Genomic DNA, 18995 nt, shown 5'->3' on the forward strand with positions numbered 1-18995 from the left:
AAGTGCATAGCTTAAGTAATTTCATATAAATCTACTGCTTTCCATTTTAAGAACATGGCGTTTTGAGAACATGGCTGTGTCTACTAAAGTTTGTTGGCCAAGAAGCAAAAGTTCTAAAGCATTAATACCCATTTTAGCAGTATGGCTGGGAAACCCTGCACCTCGGCTGGGCAGTCTCACCAATCTGATGCCACTGTACCAGGCATTTCCTAGACAAACACAAGTGAAACATGAAATGCTTTTTTTCCTGAGGGCTATACATATTCCAGCTCACTGTATTTAAACCCACAAAATGCAAGACATTTAACCCACAGATCCAGACTCTAAGATATTTCTTAGATTAATTTCATTAAAAAAAAATGAGTAAGAACTCAGGTCCCTGCTTCTCAATTCTCTGCAAGATAAAATTGCTTTACCTACAAGCACCAACATGGGGTGGGTTTGTTGGGTTGGGGTTTTTTTGGGGGGTTTTTTTTGGTTTTTTTTTTGTTGTGTTTTTTTTTTTTTGGACAAAATGGGTTGAGAAAGCGAGACAGGATTCATGGGTGTCTTGCCTGGCAAGTTACCTGTCAAGGTATATAACTTAGAAGGTCCAGCAGAGACAGGATGATTGAAGAATGGTCACAGAACACTGAATAACACTGAAAAGACTACAGTAAAAGCTAAAGAGACTTTTTTTTTCTTTTTAAATTCATAAGAGCCTAAAATGAGTTGTAGTCAGTAAGCCTTGCAAAAAATTAACTTAGTGAAATTCATGGAAATAATTCATATAAGTCTCACAGAGGCCAACCAGTCAGTCCTATTTGATGACCACTAAAACAACCTATTTAAGAAATCAGCCTGTTTAGGAGGATGTTTAAATGCACATGGAACAGAAAAACAGACACAACATAAATTTTCAGATTAGTCCAGCAACAGTGAATCTGCTTTATGTTCTGACAGACTCACAGAATGTAGAAGACAAGGCCATTTCATGAATTGAGTCCTATGTTGTATGCACAATTACAAAAGTACTTAAAAATAAATTAAATGCCATAAAAAGAACATCCAGTGTTTAATAAAAAACAGAAGGTGACAATATAAAGTCCTCTTTAATCCAAGAGTAACAAGCTCAGTTGCTTCAGTCCACCTCAGACAGCATGGCAGCATTCTCAGAATGTCACCTTTAAAATTCAACATATCGAATATGATTTCTATGCAGGTAGCCTCTTTTATTTTCATAACCTACTCAAATACAGTCAACAACTATCTTATTTAAACACAAAATTTAACAGCAGTGAATAATTTAGGCAATACAAAGAATTACAGATTAGTATAGAACCAAGAATCAAAACCCCTCATACTTAAGAACTCTGAAGTTTTATGGTCCACTCCTGCCATTCACGACTGTACCAGAAAGCTCAACTAACACATGACTGATAGCCGTTCAGAACAATTATGAAAAAGATACCTGCACAGAAAATCAATATTAAAGCCAACCATCAAACACTGCTTCACAAATATGCCTTGCCAAATGGTGAGCACAGATTAAGACCCAAAGCCACACAGTTTCACAATATGCAAGCTCTCAGTGTTATAAAAGTTCCTCTGCTCAGTGCAAAACACTGCGAAAGTTATTAGAATATTTAAGAACCACTCTTTTATTGAGCTTTGTTCCAAATTGGGTGACAGTTTAAGCATTTTTACCTAGCAGCTGAACCGCATGGTCATTCTGCAATAATAAAGACACTGTAGAAAATTTGCTCATTAACTACAGGAAAAAAAAAAATGTTACATGCAGTAACATGCAGGACTTACTACTAGCAGTACTGAGACTGATGCAGTTTCTTCCAGCTCCTTATCGGTCAAACACTACTCTCAGAGCTTTGACATAATCAGGCAAAACAACCTCAAGTGGAAGCTTGCCTTACAACATCTTCCTGACTCCTTCCATCCAGTGTCACTTGTGAAAGTACTGGCTTCAGTCATCAAGTCATTTGAAGTAATCATGACCAAATCTTGGTGCCCACTGGACTTGCCACATTAGGCACATCCATACTATTAGCCCTTTTACATAGAACCAGGAAGACAAAAATTTTTCTCCTTCCTTCCCTCCCCATACAAACCCAAAAAGCATAGGATAATAAGATTTTTCTAAACTCCCACCCCTCCAAAAGCCACCTATTGTTGTAGTTTAAGTTGCAGAGCTGGACAAGTGTTTTTTTGGATATATAAGGGTATGTCCTTGCAGTGACATAGAACAGTAGGCAAGAACATTCTGATGAGTAAGAAAACAAGAGAAGGAAAATGTCTAATGGTCACCAAGGATCACTACAAACAATCAGTATCACTGATTTTTAATGCAGTGAAAGCAAAGCTTGTGTTTCTAGTTAGAAGGCAGTCAAGTTTCTGACTATCCTAACTCAAATCTCTACAAGCATGTATGCAGACTGATCTGAAAATACAGTGTAATAGTCCACCACATTCTGGAGCACAGTAGAAGAAAGCACGCACTTTTGAGTCCAAATGAATGGTATAAGGTAGTGGAGGCTGAAGAATAGGTTATTCCAGTGGCACCAACTGACATAATAATCTAATATTTACATGATTTTAACCCTATATTGAGCTAGTTTTTAAGATGTGAATATGTTGGGCTAAAAGAATCTGGACTTTGCAGCGTGACTTGTAAGCCCAAATTAAAATACCGAGAAGCATTTTTATTAGTGAAGCCCTTATTTTTAAACTATCTCAGGTTTTGTAGAACAACCTAACAGTATTCAACAAGTGAATGCTTTAATATTAACAAGCATAACCATATGAAAGGTCTTTTTATTTGTATGGCTTACAAAGAAGCTATGTTGCAAGCAGTTCCAGTAAGAGTTTTCTTATTATAAGGATCATGTATAGACCATATATTCCAAACATATACTGAACTTAACAACTTACTATTTTTAAAAAAATAAAGCTTCAGGTAAAAATCTAAGGAAAACTGTAGCTACATTGGAAAACCTCTGAAAAAAGTTCTCAGTATATCTTTATTTTAGTAATAAGCAGGTGTAATCATGTGTTCAAGTATCACTTGAAAATTCAACTGTTCCCTCAAGTTGCGTAGGCAGCTTTCCTACGCAAAAGTCATCAACTAATCCAGGAGAAAGAGTGGAAGTGGGTGTAGATGGATGATTAACAGGACAAATGGAGAAAAAATTGGAAAGCATACGTTATTATGAATACATTAAGTAAAAAGTTGACTAACAGTACAGTTAAACACTACATAGATGCAGTTCCTTTATTCTTCCAAATGCATCAGGGTCTCAGGAATTCAGAGTTTTGTCATTAGGTAAGTAGGTATAGGTCAGAGAACATCAGATGTCAGTCAAGTTTTTCAAGCTCTGTCCTCAAAATGAAATCACTATGAATGAAATATCCAGTATATTTCTGGCATTCTACAGTTGATAGGAATTCAGTTTAAGACTTTCTACGATTAATATATTGCAAATGTTTACACAGAAAATGTGAAAAAACCCCCAACTTTCCAACTTCTCTGCATGGGAAGGGTTGTGTTCAGTAAGTGAACAAGTTACAAGTACACATTTTGTGACTCAGTCAAAACTAGGTATAAAATAGAATGTCAATATTAATAACGTCCCAACTTTATTTTCAAAACTATTAACATTACCTTGACATGCAAAAGAAAGTTATGCCATATTAAATTCCTTCACTGTATTTCAAGCTGGTGCCAAAGGCGTTGCTCTTCTATGAATCATTCCATGTATTTTGTTTTCTGGGTTGGTTTGTTTGGTTTTTGTTTCGGGGTGGGTTTTTTTGCTTGTAGGTTGTAGGAGAAAGAATGGAGTGAGTTCGAAAGCTACTTTATACCAGGAACTTAGTTGGTTAATATTAACACTCTGCATTCATTATCTTTGTATGAACCTTCCCTGGACTCAAAGGGCACCTTAAATTAACTCATACTAAACCACTCAATACAAACTGGCAGGTGGAAGAACTATGATACATAGCCAGGACTGTTTTAAAACTTCATATTCCTTCCAATTTGAGGCATTTTAGAAATGAGCATATTTCACACCACTGGTGAAGCAATAATGTCAACTCATCTAAACTACACTGTTTATGATTCAAAAGAATTAAGAAGTATCCATAGCTTAGTTTCAGCAATTTTAACTGCCCTATTAAGCGAGTGTTTCAGCATTGAATAGTGGCTGGTTTGGTTGAATTCATTATATCTGCCATAACAAGTTGTATTTTAGATTACTCGACAACCGAAGTTTTGAAAAATTTCTGTTCTTAGCAGTATACTGTGTAGCATTTAACTTTCACCTGAAAGTTAAATAAGGTAGGGTTTCTCAACGATGGCATGTTACATACTCATTTGTAGAACTACTGAGTTTGGTGTAAAAAAAAAAGGTAGCTTTAGGTTTAATTCCATCGTTACGGTATCTATTTCATTACTAAGCTGTTATTAGCCCATGGTTAAATGGCCACTTTAACTTGGTATAAATATATAGTATTTAATTTTTATTTTTTCCTTTTTCAAGAAAAGGGTACTATGGAATACATTTCTTAAATCCGAACGGTCTACTGAAAAGAACAAATGCTCCTTACACAATCATAAAATACTCGTAGCTGCCAGCCGTTTGCTGGACAATGAAACTGTAAGTTTGATGAATGCTAATCTGGCATATGTCAGCACTGCCACTGAAAAGGGTAGTATTGCATCATCCCTCTCACCATTTCTGCTTATTTCTGCACCCTTTCTTCTTCTATCAAGTTTGCTTATATACTGAATTGAATGATGAATTAATCTGGCTGAAAAATAACCATCCAAATCACTTTCCCATCTTGACCAGCCACGTGACCAACAGGTGCTTCCTCTGGCACAAACGGAAAGATTAAGTTTATAAAGTTCAAATCAGTATCAAAGATACAGCATAAGAACTGTTGTGATCCAGCTAGTTTCATTTGCCATTTCCCTGTGAACAGCAGTAAATATTAGGACAGCTTTTCCATTGTTTCCTGGCTACAGAAGACAACCATTTTCTCAAAATTCTGTTTTGAGTTGGCTTCTATCATTTCAGTACCCGTAAGTAGCAGCTGTTTAGTATCCTTTTTAAGTTAAGGAGAGGCAAGCTGGACAGCTGTATACAAATAAACCACTATACCTGGACAAAGTCTTAACTAACCATTTGGTGTAAGGCCATTCAAAAAAATCTGATTTAAGTTTTCAGAATCTCAAACCCCATGTTGACTGAATGACTTTAAGTTTCATCACCTGTATTTAAATAAAACAGCACTTTAAGAGTCCATGGGCTAAACCTAAATGCTTTAACTATTTTGCAAAAGCTTTATTTCCTACCTTAGCACAAATTAGAGTATTTGATAGAAAGGTTTTAATGTCACTCTCAGTGATGACATACACCGCTTATAGTTATTCACAATAAACTAGCTGCAACTACAAAAAGGCAATTCTATTTATACAGTTTTTCAAACTGCTACACATCTTCAAAGCTACTACATAGACTGTATGCAGTAAAACACAATTCACTTGATCCTTCCTAATTCATATTTAAAGAACACACTCAGACCAATTAACAGGAATTTGTGAACTAAATTTACAGCCTGTCAACTACCATCTCTACCAGGAAGTGTTAGATGTGTCACAGGAAACTACCAAAATCCTAAATTACGGACTGGCTTAACTTTATAGTAAGTTTCCATTCATCCTCCTCAGTTAATGATGGATTTGTGCCTCAGAGCGTAGGGATTTAGAATCAATTCCACATATAAACACCAACACTTTCCTTCATGATTAATAGTAGCTGTTACCAAAATCTTTATAAACCTGTTTGTCTAAGGTATGGTGTGACTAAGATCCATGAAGTAAGAAATTAAATGTTTTTTAGACCTCATTATTGTAGGTACAATTACCATTTTTATAGGATAAGGATTTTCAGCCCACCTTATTATCACAGATAGAATGCACAGGCTAAGCTAAGAGCTCTATTTTACAGAACAGTATTATGGGATCTTTACCAATGACAAGATGAACCTGCTCAGGTGGACTGAAATGTGGACTGCTCCCACAAAGAATCGTCTTACCCTCCCCTCCATCACCCCTTCAAGTCATGCTCATTTTTTTTGCCAAATAATTTTCAGCTGGATCAGTTCCCAGATCCTATTCCTTGCACAGGTTTAAGACTACTAGCGCTAGCACAAAGATGATGCTGGGAATGCGGTCAGGCTTGTTCCCCTCTGCAGTAGTTAGTACACACTTCAGTAAGCCTAGATTAACCATCAGCCTGCAGCTTAACAGTGGCAGTGTTAGACTGGAACTAAAACATCACTATCTTGCAACCTTGCTGAAGATTTAATTGTAAGTGGAGAGGTCTACAGTATGCGGAGCATCTGAAACGCTCTACTCTGCAGTCTTGTTTATTAAAATAATTTAATAGCAAAGCCTAGAGATTGCCTGTGAAGATACAGCAGACACAGCACCAATATGACTCTCTAAATAATAAATTTCTGTGGACTGAAAATCACACCCAAAAATGTGGTTTTAAGGACAGGACTTCAAATTCAGGATTTGGGTTGTGGTTCTACAGTAGTTACAAATACAATCCTAATGCTAACCTTTTGGGAACATGCACTGAAATTCAGTCATTACACCATACACCTCCAGTAGCAACACTTCATTCCCTGAAGAAATTACAAGGTGGCACAGAAACAGAACGCTTACTCATAAAACAATATTCCAAACACAGATTCAGAAGACCTCATTTTACCTTTACTCTGTCAAACTTCCTATGTTTCTACATTTGGCTAGCAAGTTCTAAATACTTAAATTGTAACTGAAATAATTAGTAAAGCAAGGGCATTACATACTCCTAAAATATACTGACAGTGGTGTTGCAAAGGAATGAGTCAGACACAAATATTTTAACTTTCTTCCTGTTTCTCCTTGGTTATACAAAAAAAGCAGGCAATTCTAAAGTACAAAGAGATCTTCCTAAGTAAAACCTACAAATTATACTTCAGTTGGTCACACTGCATATCTAACTTTTATACTGGATCTTACAGTCACTTGTTAAATACAAGGCAAAGCAAGTCTTGTAACGGCAATTATGTTTTCCCCCATGTGAAATGACTGCTAAATTCCACAATAGCACAGAAAACAGATGGCACCATTACACACAAAATGGAACACTTTTCCGGCCTATTTTGTGGTTTCAAATGCAATTTGAAATTTTACTTTTTCTCAGTGAAAATCTCCTCAGGCAGTTTGCATAATTTTTGTAAAAAATATGCCAAAGCTACATTATAAACTCAGAATCAACAACCATTCTGTTCCCAGTATGATTCCATTGTTTAAGCTTCAAAGTGCATTAATAGTTACCACCAGAAGTTTGAACAAGTGATGACAAGCAACGATTTCAAACTTATACTGGGCACAAGAGCAAATACTTCACAGAAACTGCAAGCACTGCATTTTAATGTATTCTAGCTAACATTAGTTTGCTGACTGTATTTCACCGTTTACATTTCACTATAATTAAAACACATGTACGAATAAAATATTTAAAACAAATGCCTCTTAAAACATCACTAACCTTCCATGAGCATGAAAATCTAGGTGCAAGAACTGATCTTCATGCGATACTGCTCTTTTGGCACGCTGGTGTTTTTGGTGTAACAAATTCACATCGTAAGACAATCCTTCATAATGTCTAATGTATTTATTTAGAGGATTTCCATACTGGCCTGAAAAGAGAAAAAAAGTAAGGTTTAGTACATCTGAGAAATTACTAAGGTTACAACCACACTACCAGGTTTGGCAGATACGTGGTGCAAAACAGTTGGTGATGGGGACTCAACTTCCATATTGTAAGTATTTTAGCTTTCTTTTTTCTCCCTTGTACACTTCAGAATCATTCTACTCTGGTCCCACAGAATTAATGCACACTTGCAGTTATAGCGTGTTAGGTGGACTTCAGAAGGCATCTTCCACTTTAATTTCAATCAAAAGAAGTATAGTTCATTTAGTCCAAAACTACTCCACAATGCAAACTACATCACTGTAGACAGGAATGCTTGAGAAATGTTTCAGAAATGCATTCCTGATCCAAACGCAAAAAGTGCATCAGCTGAACATCTTTCTTTCGGTTCCCTAGAAGTATTGTACTTCCAGCTTCACTCTGTACTCATGACACTGAATATCTGTTCATAATGTTTATATTTCACATGCCAAATATCCAGAAAAATTAACAGCAAATCATGCCACCTAGCAACACAACATTTTGCATTACATGGAATGTTCTATCACACTGAAAAGTTTTTATTAAAGCTGTATCTCCAAAGACTTGGATACAGTTCAGTCTATTTTGGCTATTTTCTTTTAAGGTAATATTTCTGACTCACATTAAGAGTGCATGACAGAAAACAGGGAAAGACTTTGGTCCTCCCATCCTGAGGGAGGAAGCAACATGCAGAACTGACCAGTGGCACTAGCATTTGAGAGCTCTTCACAGATCTATAATATGCATACAGAGGACCACCATATCACCTCTATATCTACACTAGACATTATTACACAGTATTTTTCACACCAAGGTTAGCATTAGTAGGTCAATAACAGGATAGAAGACACCTTGTGCTGCCCAGATACTTGTCAGATATACTGCTGAGATGTACTTTTGCCTACCAAACAGCCAACAGGCCAGTAATCATAACCAAAATCATAAAGAAGTTAACATAGCTTTATTTTCCTCCAGACAAGGAGTCACTAGATGCATTACAGACATATGGTTAATTCCAATTTTGGTCACTTCTTCTGAATAAGTACAGAGTTTCCAGCCAGGATTCACCTTCTTATTAGTTAATATATCCAAAAAACTCAGAAATGTATGCACAATAAATAGACAGTACAGCACCTACTTCACAAGAAGTATATTTTCATATCCTGACCACCACCAAGGTCTCTATCCCCTGCCTCTGTATTCAACACAGACACTCTTCGCAAGTCTTACCACAGTTTTATATCAAACACCAGCACTACAACACTATGCACAAAAAAATACTTAATCTACCCGCCAGAAGCAGACACAGATGTTGTGGAAGGAATTATTACGAAGTGATTCAGTAACTGTGATCAGAGACCAAAAAACATAGAAGGTCCAACAGTAGAAAATAATGTGGAGAAATAGAGTAAAACTTTGGTTTAAAACACAACTTGTGGAGCAAACCACTGTCTCTTTGCAATAGAGGTAGTACACACAGTATGTTTTACATACACAGTGAAAAACAGTTTTTAAACAGCTTCTATTTAAAATATCCAATCATAAGGAATTAATTCAGATATCTACATCTAGAATCTACAGTCAAGAGTGAGATCATTTCAGTGGTTCTGGTTTCAAAGACAGATTATATATGACCCAAATTATGTCATGATTCTTGATGTACTAAATGTTAAAGACAGCAAAGAATTAAAGATATTAAGTGATGTATAATGTTTCAAAAGTCTAAGGAGTAATTGCATGTTTTGATATGTAACTTCTACCAGTAGCTAGCATGAAAACATTCACCCTGTTTGAAACAAAGCCTTGCAGTATTCTTCTACACACTTTAAGCAAACATACAATCAGTTCTTTCCTCTTGTAACTCCATAGAAGCAACTGTTTCTGAAGAAAAAAAATAAATCAACTATTCATTACAGAAACTACTTTGTGTATCAAATCATTCAAAGGTAAGCACCACCTCTTACAGTGTTATTAAGCAAAAAGTCAAGTTTCCTTTTAAGCAGCCTGTGACTGCAATATATTGCCAAATGTAGTTGCAGATGGAATGTTTCAGCACTGTCAGTGTTTAGTAAAAACGTCCACACAAGCTCCTCCCTACATGACCCCTTTGATAAAGCATATTCCAAAACTTTAGAAGGTGTTTCAGCTAACACTTTTTATTGAAAAAAGTCGGCCCTATCTTTTTAGTTCACCGAGATGCAATGTGATGATAGATAAACTGCATGCAGTAAATGTATCATCATTATTTTTACCAGCTGTAACACATCCTTCACAAAAAGGACACAGAAATTAAACTGTCAACCACTTAAATATGACGAGATAGAGCTCACTTAAAACCCAAATTCTCTATTGAAAGCTGTGGTATACAAACACAATCTTATCTACACTAAGAATATGAAATTATAATACAGAATATGCAAGCTGCTGGTTTTCCAGTTCCAGGTTGAATCAGTAAGGTAATCTTCAAACATATTCTCATGAAGAGTGTAAGATTTGTTTCCATATCACGGGAACTGCATTTCATACCTACTACTACATTATGAAGGTTGGTCAACCACAATCAATGGTATAACATTATGCACCTGTTTCTGCTTCAAGGATGTATAGCTTTTTTTTTTTTAATTTCTGTTCTGTTACTTTTTTTACCATATGTTGTTCTTGCTTAATTGTGTGTATGCAAGTGTTTGTCCCATTGTTCCTGGCTCACCTAGCTTGAAAGTCCTCCTTCCACTGCCTCCTCCTTGAGGAAGGGAACAAATGATTCCGTTTATGCTTGATTTTTCAAGAACCTGACTTGGGCCATCTTTTTTTTCCTGAAGAAATATCAAAGCACAGCATTTGACAGATCAAATAGAAAGTCAAATCTCCAATTTTCTCAAGAATTCTGAATTCTGCAAGAAAAAGCAGGGTATCTCATAATCAGTTCAGCCTCAGACCAACCTAAATGTGGGAATTCTCAGAGATTTCATGCAATATTTTTCTTCAGATATTTATCTGACAAGGTCTGGGGATGTCCAATGAGACAAGTGTATCCCAAAGATTTGCTTCAGTAGTGTTAGATTTTCACAAAGAAAAAAATTTGCTATTGTACAAAGAATACAATTTTGTAAGCAAAAACACAAATTTACTTTTCCTTGTATTTATTGTTATGAGGTTGTCTTTGAAGTAATACCACAAATTTCCCAGTGCCTCTTTTTCTTTTCAAGGAATTAGAATGTCTGATTGCCAATAAGCTGAATGAGCAACACAAAAGATGACTAAATTAATACTTCCAAATGCATCACTTGCATTTAGCAGCAAGATGCACAAGATGATACTGCCATATCTTTTTAAAATTCAAATAATAATATACTGCAGATAAACTGCATTCAAATTTCCTCACAGTACTGTAGGCTTCTGCAAATGTTGACTCTTCATCGTTAACTGCAAATACAGTTCAATAACAAAACTTAATTCCAATTTCCTCTCACTCTTAGTCTCAAAATACAAGTCCATTGTCATCCAGCTTTCCAGAAGCCTCTAAGGTATCTTAGAGAGTTATAAAATGCATGATTTAAGCAAGTCTACATGAATTCTAATCCAAATAAGACACAGGACAAATCCAAAGTTTCAGCAACCAGCATGAGGAATTTTGAGGATGAAGGATGTTGTCCTTGTCTGATGTTTTGCTAATCACTTCCAACAATAATCCCACAAAATGAAGCAGAAACACCTCCTACGGCCCCGGAACCAAACGAGATTAGTCTGAGTCCACCTGTTATATCAAACCTATGCACAGTATACATTAGCCTGACTACAGGTACATGTTTTCCAGTTCCAGATACACAACCCAGAAGTGACAACATTAAAGAAAACATGCCTCAAAATTAACTGATACTAGCTAAAACTTAGCTAAAGTTTTAATTTTATAATGAACCTAAATCTAGAATATGATAATAACAACTCACATTGAAAACTTTATCAAAACACTGCAGAGTGTGTAAGCTTCTGTGCTCTATAATCCCAAGACTACTTAACAAGTTAAATTATCTTCAACTTTTCTGTGGTAGGAGGCTTCTAATAATGCATTCGTTAAATTATTATAGGCCTTTTTTTCCCCTCAGTATTGCAAGGTACTCATTGAACAGCTTCAGGCACCTAGGAAAAAAGTTTTAAAGCATGACACCTTACTGAAGACCCTGTAATACTTTGCACCTGTTACAGGTCTCATAACAATGTGGAAAGCTGCACTCAACTGAGTCACAAAGAATATTTTTTAAGTGCTAACTACTGTGACAAGACAGTAAAAGTCTATTGACACTAAAAAGCCTTATAACTGTTCTCTCTGCTAAGCAAAAGCAGAGATAATTTTAAGCAAAAACCCTTTTTCTTAACCAAAATGCCTGTGTGTGATCACACAGGGAAACAATGCTATTTCTTTTCCCTTTCTCCAAAACCCAAAAAACTCCTTATGTTTTAAGTACTCTCATAGTGAACACTTGAACACTCTTGCTGCTCTCCTCTTGCTAAACCAAAGCAGCTGCATATTACCTAGAATATATGCTATTTCATAGCCTTTTTTAAAAAGAGACTTCAGACGGGATTGAAAACAAAATGAATGTTTATTTTCACTTCTAGAAGCATATATAACATTAACATTGCTTTAGCATTCAAAGTCGGCAACTGATACACAATCTCCTTCTAATAAAACCAGCTACATATCAAATTATTATCTTCTTCACAAAGGTAACTTAATAAGTAACTCAACTTTGGTAACACATGGTGCATGGCCAGGGCAGGACCACCAGACAGCAGTAACTCATTACAGTGGCTATGCCATTCTGCATAACTGAACCTTTAGATCCTTTTAAAAGCAAAAATAAACTTAGGCTTTTGGCCAATGGTATTTCAAAGTTACTACCTAAACACTTGATTTTATTTACTTTTGATTACCATGGGCATTTCTGAAACAACCATCTCACAGCTGCCTTTACCAGACACTGTCTCATCTAGCCATAAAAAAATTTTTAACGTTTTTATTTTGAACTCCAGATAGATGCTGGAGGCTGAGTGCCATGTTAATGAAGGCTAGTATTGTTCTCAATTTATAGCAAGGATGCAAACTAAATCACTCTGATGCTGATAGCTCATAAATGCCTTCCCACAACTCCCCCATGTGTCCAGAAAAAACAGTATCTCTGCCATGCTTACTGGGAAATAGGTAGTTCAATATCCAGCCACACAAGACACTAAAATACAACTTACAAGTCCTAGCAACATAGATGAGTGTGTTGTAGCAGTGAAAACAAATAATTTGTCACAGATTTGCAATGACATTCATCATCTGATCAGCCTAGCCAAAACATGATCACTCCTGTTAAATCCAAGATTTTTTTGGGTCTCATTAGTTCCCTTTTCCTTATTTTCTATTCCTCTATCCCCCCTGCTTTTTTTTCCCCCCCCCCCCAAATGACCCTCGGGTAGAAGCAGAGGTTGTATCAGTTATTTCAGTTACTCAAAGAACATCGGTATGTATGAATAATTAAGTAGTTTAATATACCTGCATGCATCTTCATCACATGCAACAAAGCATGCTACTAAAAGCTGCAAATAACACTGCCCAAACTACGTACCGCTTTATAAGAGTCAAAATTATTAACAGCACCAGCCAGTGAATAGATCCCTTATGCCAAGCAATTCCAAGGGTATTGTGGGAAAATGCTGAGATTCATTTTTTTTTTTTCATTTAGAAAACAATTCTTAAAATTCAAGGCACATATTATCTTACCTTCTAGCATGTACTTGAGATAAATTCTACCTTTCCTCAACTACTAAAAAACCCCAAACAATTGGTGCAACTTTTGCTTCTCACACTACTGAAACTGTATTCAAATTGACCTACTGGACCACTTGTTTTATGAAGGTCGTATTTATTCAGTGGTAGCAAAGAAAGAAAAACTTCTAAGAGAGCGCTAAAAGTGATCTAATACCAAAACCTGATTAAGGACGTGCTTCAGGGTCTATTAGACCAAATTGCTGATACCTTGTCCATTTTAACCATAAAGCATACAGATAGTTACAAAGCAGTATAATACAGACGTTGCAATACACGTCATTAGTGTAGCAACTCTACTGATTGCTTTTGATCACATTCCTTTTGTATAATTTTAAGAATATAAACTACAAAAATAAATAAGTTTTTTAAATGAAACAGATTTCACTAATCTTTTTCCTCAAATAAGCTATGTTGTACCTTATATTTTAAAAAGTTTGTGTTTCATACTTCACCTTGAACTAAAGTTACAATTGGTTCTGTTAATCTATAGTATACCTTTGGAGCTAAAGTATCTTAAGACTAGTACAAAAATAGTACAAATACAGTATACAGGCACAAAGCCTTTCATAAGGTATCCTGTAAAAATATTCCAATCTCAGGTATCCTGTAAAAATATTCCAATCAGACTCAACATACAGAAGAGCATTTTTTTAAAAAAGTGCAGATTAATGGAATTTTCAAAATTACTACTATTTAATACCTATATGGCTGAAAACTGCAGAACTTTACAGATAAGTATAACTTAGCTTGTGTAAAATTAATCAGAATTAATCATTTCATTTGTGTACAGTGCATTAAGATGCACTGTACACAAATGAAATCCAGGTAAATCGTTGTGTTTGCTTCAGTTGTTTCCAGTTTGCACTGCTCCCACAGTAACTACATTAAGAATTGTGGACTTACCCCTTTTCACAGAGATATTAATGCCTGCCTAGAAAAGCGTGCAAATTAAGAACTCTATTTTTCAGTAAAAACATTTACAGTACTTAAGAAACCCTAGAAACATGAACACAGTTAAAACAGAAAATTCTACTATTAAAAAATAATTTTAATTCAACATAGACTTAAGATAAATCTTTCATAATTATGTTGAGACTTTTACCAAAAAAGTTTCACAGGCTATTTTGGAGATGCGCATCAGCCATCATTTCTAGGTTTCTATCCCGCATTACTAAGCTGTCTTTAAAGATTTACCTGTACTGCTAAACACTGAAAGACACGTGTTTCTATTACCTGCTGGCGAGGTGTGCTTCCTAGGGCCTCAAATGTTGAAGGTGCCCATTCTTCTCTCAAAGAGAGACATGAATTTCTAAAATGAAATACATTTCATGAACGTGCTTCTATATATCCAGGGGACTGTATTTTACCTGCTTACTGTGATTGTAACTTTAAGGCATATTTGCCTGCCTAGAATTGGTGCCCATTCTTCTCTCAAAGAGAGACATGAATTTCTAAAATGAAATACATTTCATGAACGTGCTTCTATATATCCAGGGGACTGTATTTTACCTGCTTACTGTGATTGTAACTTTAAGGCATATTTGCCTGCCTAGAATTAAACAGTGGAAGCAACCCTCACAACTGGTTAATGAACCACTTTGAATTAATTCTGTGCCAGCACAGTTTAGTTCAGAAAACAATGAGGCCTTGAAAATTATGCCAATAATTAAGTCTGAAATATTTTGATAGTTTACAAGAATTTATGAGGGAAAAGTCACGTCTTTTGTGTATACCACTCCTAGTCATATAAATACCGGGATGACTTCTGACCATGCAAATCAGCTTTCTTCTTATCTCACAGCTTAGCCACAAATACAACCCACTGAAGTTTTCACATGCTTTGATGTTACTTTTTGAGAACATGTAAAAGGCCGGGATTTAGGGCTAGGTTCTTTGTTAATAAACCTACGTATTGATGTACACCGATACGGAGCCCAGATAAATACGAGATGTGCCAAACGAAACAGAGGAAGTTCTTATCGGCTGCTCCACCCATCCTTCTCCAGAAACTGCCTCAGAAGTACACCTTTACAATGTCTATTCTTGTAAAAATTTGAAACTATTTCCCTACCATGACTGGACCAATTAAACAGTACCAGACGCAGTCAAGAAACTACCCTAATAGTTTCCTAACGCTGAAAAGCAACTCATAACGGGAGGCGTTACGAAGTTACGCGTCCCCCATAAGCATAAGCATGTTTGCCTCCTGCCTGGGGGCGCAGGGAGACCCTCCTCGCGTGTGACCCTGCGGTCACACCTCAGGAAAAACCCGGGCTCCCCTCTTCTGTCCTTAAACTGAACTTCCCGTCTACCGCGCTTCCTGGTTTCGGGGAGGGGAAAGCGGCCACAGGGAAAGCGAGGTTCGGGGGCGAGCCCCACTCCGCGGGCAGCGGGACACCGGCGCGGGTAGCCGCACCGCCCCCGCGCACTCAGCGCGCAGCTTGCCGGCCCGCCCAGGGCCCGCCGCCACCTCTCCCCAGACACCAGCTGCCCGGAACCGCCGCGCCCCGCCGTCTCCCGGCCCCATCCGCGGGCGAGGGACGGCGCGGAGGACGGTAACCGGAAACCGGCTCCCGGGACCGTGAGGAAAGTCCCGAAGGACTGCAGCGGAGCCCGAGAGCAGAGCAGGGGACGGCACAGGCAAACGCGGTGGGGGAGAGGGACCGAGGAAGAAAGGAGGGGAGAACAGAACAGCTGACCGGTCCTCGGCGGGGGAAAAAGTCCCGGAAAAGGGGTGGGGGCGCCGGGCCGGCCCCAGGCGGTGGGGGGAGATGGGCTCGGGCAGGACGGTGCGGACAGTGCCCAGGAGCGGGCGACGGAAAGGAGAGCCGCGGCCGGCGGCCCAGTCGCGGCCTGCCACTGGGGCGCTGAGGCACGGGGCCCCGGGGAGCGGGGCCCGCTGCCCCAGTCCCGAGCGCGCCGCGGCGGCAAAGAGGGAGGGAGGCAGGGAGGGAGGCCGGCAGCCCCGAGCCAGGGCCGCAGGCCAGGGCCCCACGGGGCCGGCAGGGCCCGGTCGCTCCTCACCTCCGGCACCCGCCGCACAGGAGCACAGCAGGATTATCGTCCCCACCAGATCCATCTTCACCGGGCCCAGGCCCCGCCACCGCCTACCCACAGCACATCCGCCCTAGTCGGCGCTGGGATGGGGAGGGGCGAGCTCCGCGCCTCCCTCCGCTTTGTCCCCCGCCGCGCTGGAGGACCGTTTAAACCGCCCACGAATCTGCTTAGAATCGGCCGCTCAGCCCCGACTCCCCCCCCCCCCAGCGACTCCGCTCCGCTCCCCGCGCCACGACTTCCTCCGGCCGCCCGCCCCCGCCCGCAACGACACCACTGGCGGGGCGGGGCCACAGGGCACGCCCATAACGCGCATGTCGCCCCGCCCCGCCTCCTCACGCTGCGTACAAGGGGGCGGGGCCCGCAGGAAGAAGGTTCACTGCCCGCCGGGCGGAGAGGGGCACGTGACGCCAGGGATGACTCCCGTAGGCTGCCGCCCCTGGGCCGGGCCTTCCCGGCCCCTGCCCCTGGGCCGGGGAAATAGCGTTTTCTCAGCAGTAAGGCAGGCCGCCGGTCCCGCCTGAGGCACAGCGGGAGGACCGCCCCGGGCCACCTCCGGGAGCGGGGTTTTTCCCGTGTCTGGCGGCTTCCCGGCTGAGATAGGCTGGGGCTGCCCGCGGGGCGGCTGCGGCCGCCCAGACCCTTGAAGGGCTCTGCTGGGGCCGAGGGGCGCCGATATTTGCGCGGGTGAGGAGGAGCTACGTCCTCAGAGAGAAAGAACGAGCCTAGTGTGTAAACTCTACCGGTACCTGCTGAGCAGGCTTCCCTCCGGTTCGTTTGAACCTTTGTGCAAATAGCCTTAGGCTGTTTACCATGCATTACATCAGCTGTTTTCCTTTATCCGTTTATCAGGTATGCATTTTTCCTTGCAGAAGCTACTTTACTTACTTACTTTTCGAGTTTTATTTTAGGACACCTATTTCTCTTGATACTCCACGCGTTGTGAAGCATTGCGGTTGCCTCCACTGAACAGGGATTTCTTCATTTTGAGACTGCCTTGAACAACCTTCAGGATTCAAGTGCAAAGGAAAATCCTCCAATGAAGACAAAAATGTGAGCCATTCAGACAAAACGTTTCATTTTTTGTCTCTCAATATGCTAATTTTTACATTCAACTATGCTACCTCAAAGTTTTATTTTTTATATTATGGCTTGTGATAAGTTTCTCAGTTTACTGTCACTCCCCTTCTATTTCTGCTTTTCCATTCCTGTTGCCCTTTCAGCACAAAATCATCTTCCCCCACCAGCACTGTTACAGTTGAGAAAAGTTACGTGAACACGTATGTAGAAAGAACAATTACAATGAATATACTTCAGATAAGGATGCTAAGTTTATGCAACTGCTTATGCAGAGCTCAGACAAGAAATTCTGAGAACAGAAAAAGCAGATAAATTCTTATCTTCCCAAAACTGTATTTAAAATTTTTGATTAAAAGCTGAAGGTTTCCTTAGGGGGAGAAGAAAATAGGTTCATTAGGGTGAAATCCGAGTAATGCAACTGCATTAGTTCTTACATTACCTATTACACTCACCACAATCGTATTTTTATAATACAAATATCTAACAAACCGCAATAAAAACCACCGGGAACCTTTAGAAAAGCTGAACTCGCTCGCTCGAGAAGGGGAACTCCTCGTAACACGCGGCGCCGCTCCTCCCGCCGCACTTCGCCTCAGCGCCTGCCGGCGGGCGGGCCGCTGCGGGGGCGGGGCTCTGCCCGCCGCCCTTCCCGCGCAGGCGCGGCCCCGGCCCCGCCGGCTTCCTGTAAAACAGGCGGGGCTGGGCAGCTCACGGGCCTGCGTTCTGCCACCCCTTCACGGCAACCTCAGGCACCGGGGCGGGTGCGGGGCTGTCTTGTCTGAGAGGGGGGAGGGGGCACCCCCAGTCCCTGCCCCACTTCGGAGGGGCTTCCTGAGGCGGCCGGCGGGCCCGGGGCACCGCCCTGCCCTGCCTCGCGGCGGCTGCGCCTCGTGCCGCCTACTTCCGGGCTCGCGCCGGGGTGCGCGCGTTCCCCGCGCCCCTCACGCGGCCCGGGGACGCGCGCACTCCCCCTCCACTTTCCCCGCCCCCCTCCCTTTCCCCAACTGCCGGCGCCCCCGCTGCCGTCTCCGGGCTCCCGCCCCGCTGCCGGGTTCCCCCGCCCCGCCGGCCCCGCCCTCGGGGCGCCCCACCCGCCCCGGGCGCCGCTGTGACCCGCGGCTGCTTCCCCCTCCCGCCCACACGTCCCTGGCGGGGCGGAGCCGTCGCTGCTGTTATGGCGTCTTGGGCGCTGTTGGCGAAGGATCAGCCGCTGCGGTGCCAATAGAGAGCGAAGAAGCAGGGCGGCCGGCGGGCCGGGC

General features: G+C 40.6%; 1 protein-coding gene across 1 annotated transcript in view; it reads right to left on the reverse strand.

The window, feature by feature from the left end:
- Positions 1 to 16681, reverse strand: part of ADAM10 (ADAM metallopeptidase domain 10) — a gene marked incomplete at both ends in the record, with an annotated part of 48336 nt that extends 31655 nt beyond the window's left edge. Inside the window, 2 exons of the mRNA XM_082004880.1 lie at positions 7602 to 7752; positions 16627 to 16681. Coding sequence (XP_081861006.1) covers positions 7602 to 7752; positions 16627 to 16681 — 206 coding nt within the window. The remainder of the gene's footprint in view (positions 1 to 7601; positions 7753 to 16626) is intronic.
- Between the last annotated feature and the right edge of the window lie 2314 nt (positions 16682 to 18995).

Source organism: Phaethon aethereus (assembly GCF_964289735.1).
Source record: "Phaethon aethereus genome assembly, chromosome: 12".
Classification (NCBI taxonomy): Eukaryota; Metazoa; Chordata; class Aves; order Phaethontiformes; family Phaethontidae; genus Phaethon; species Phaethon aethereus.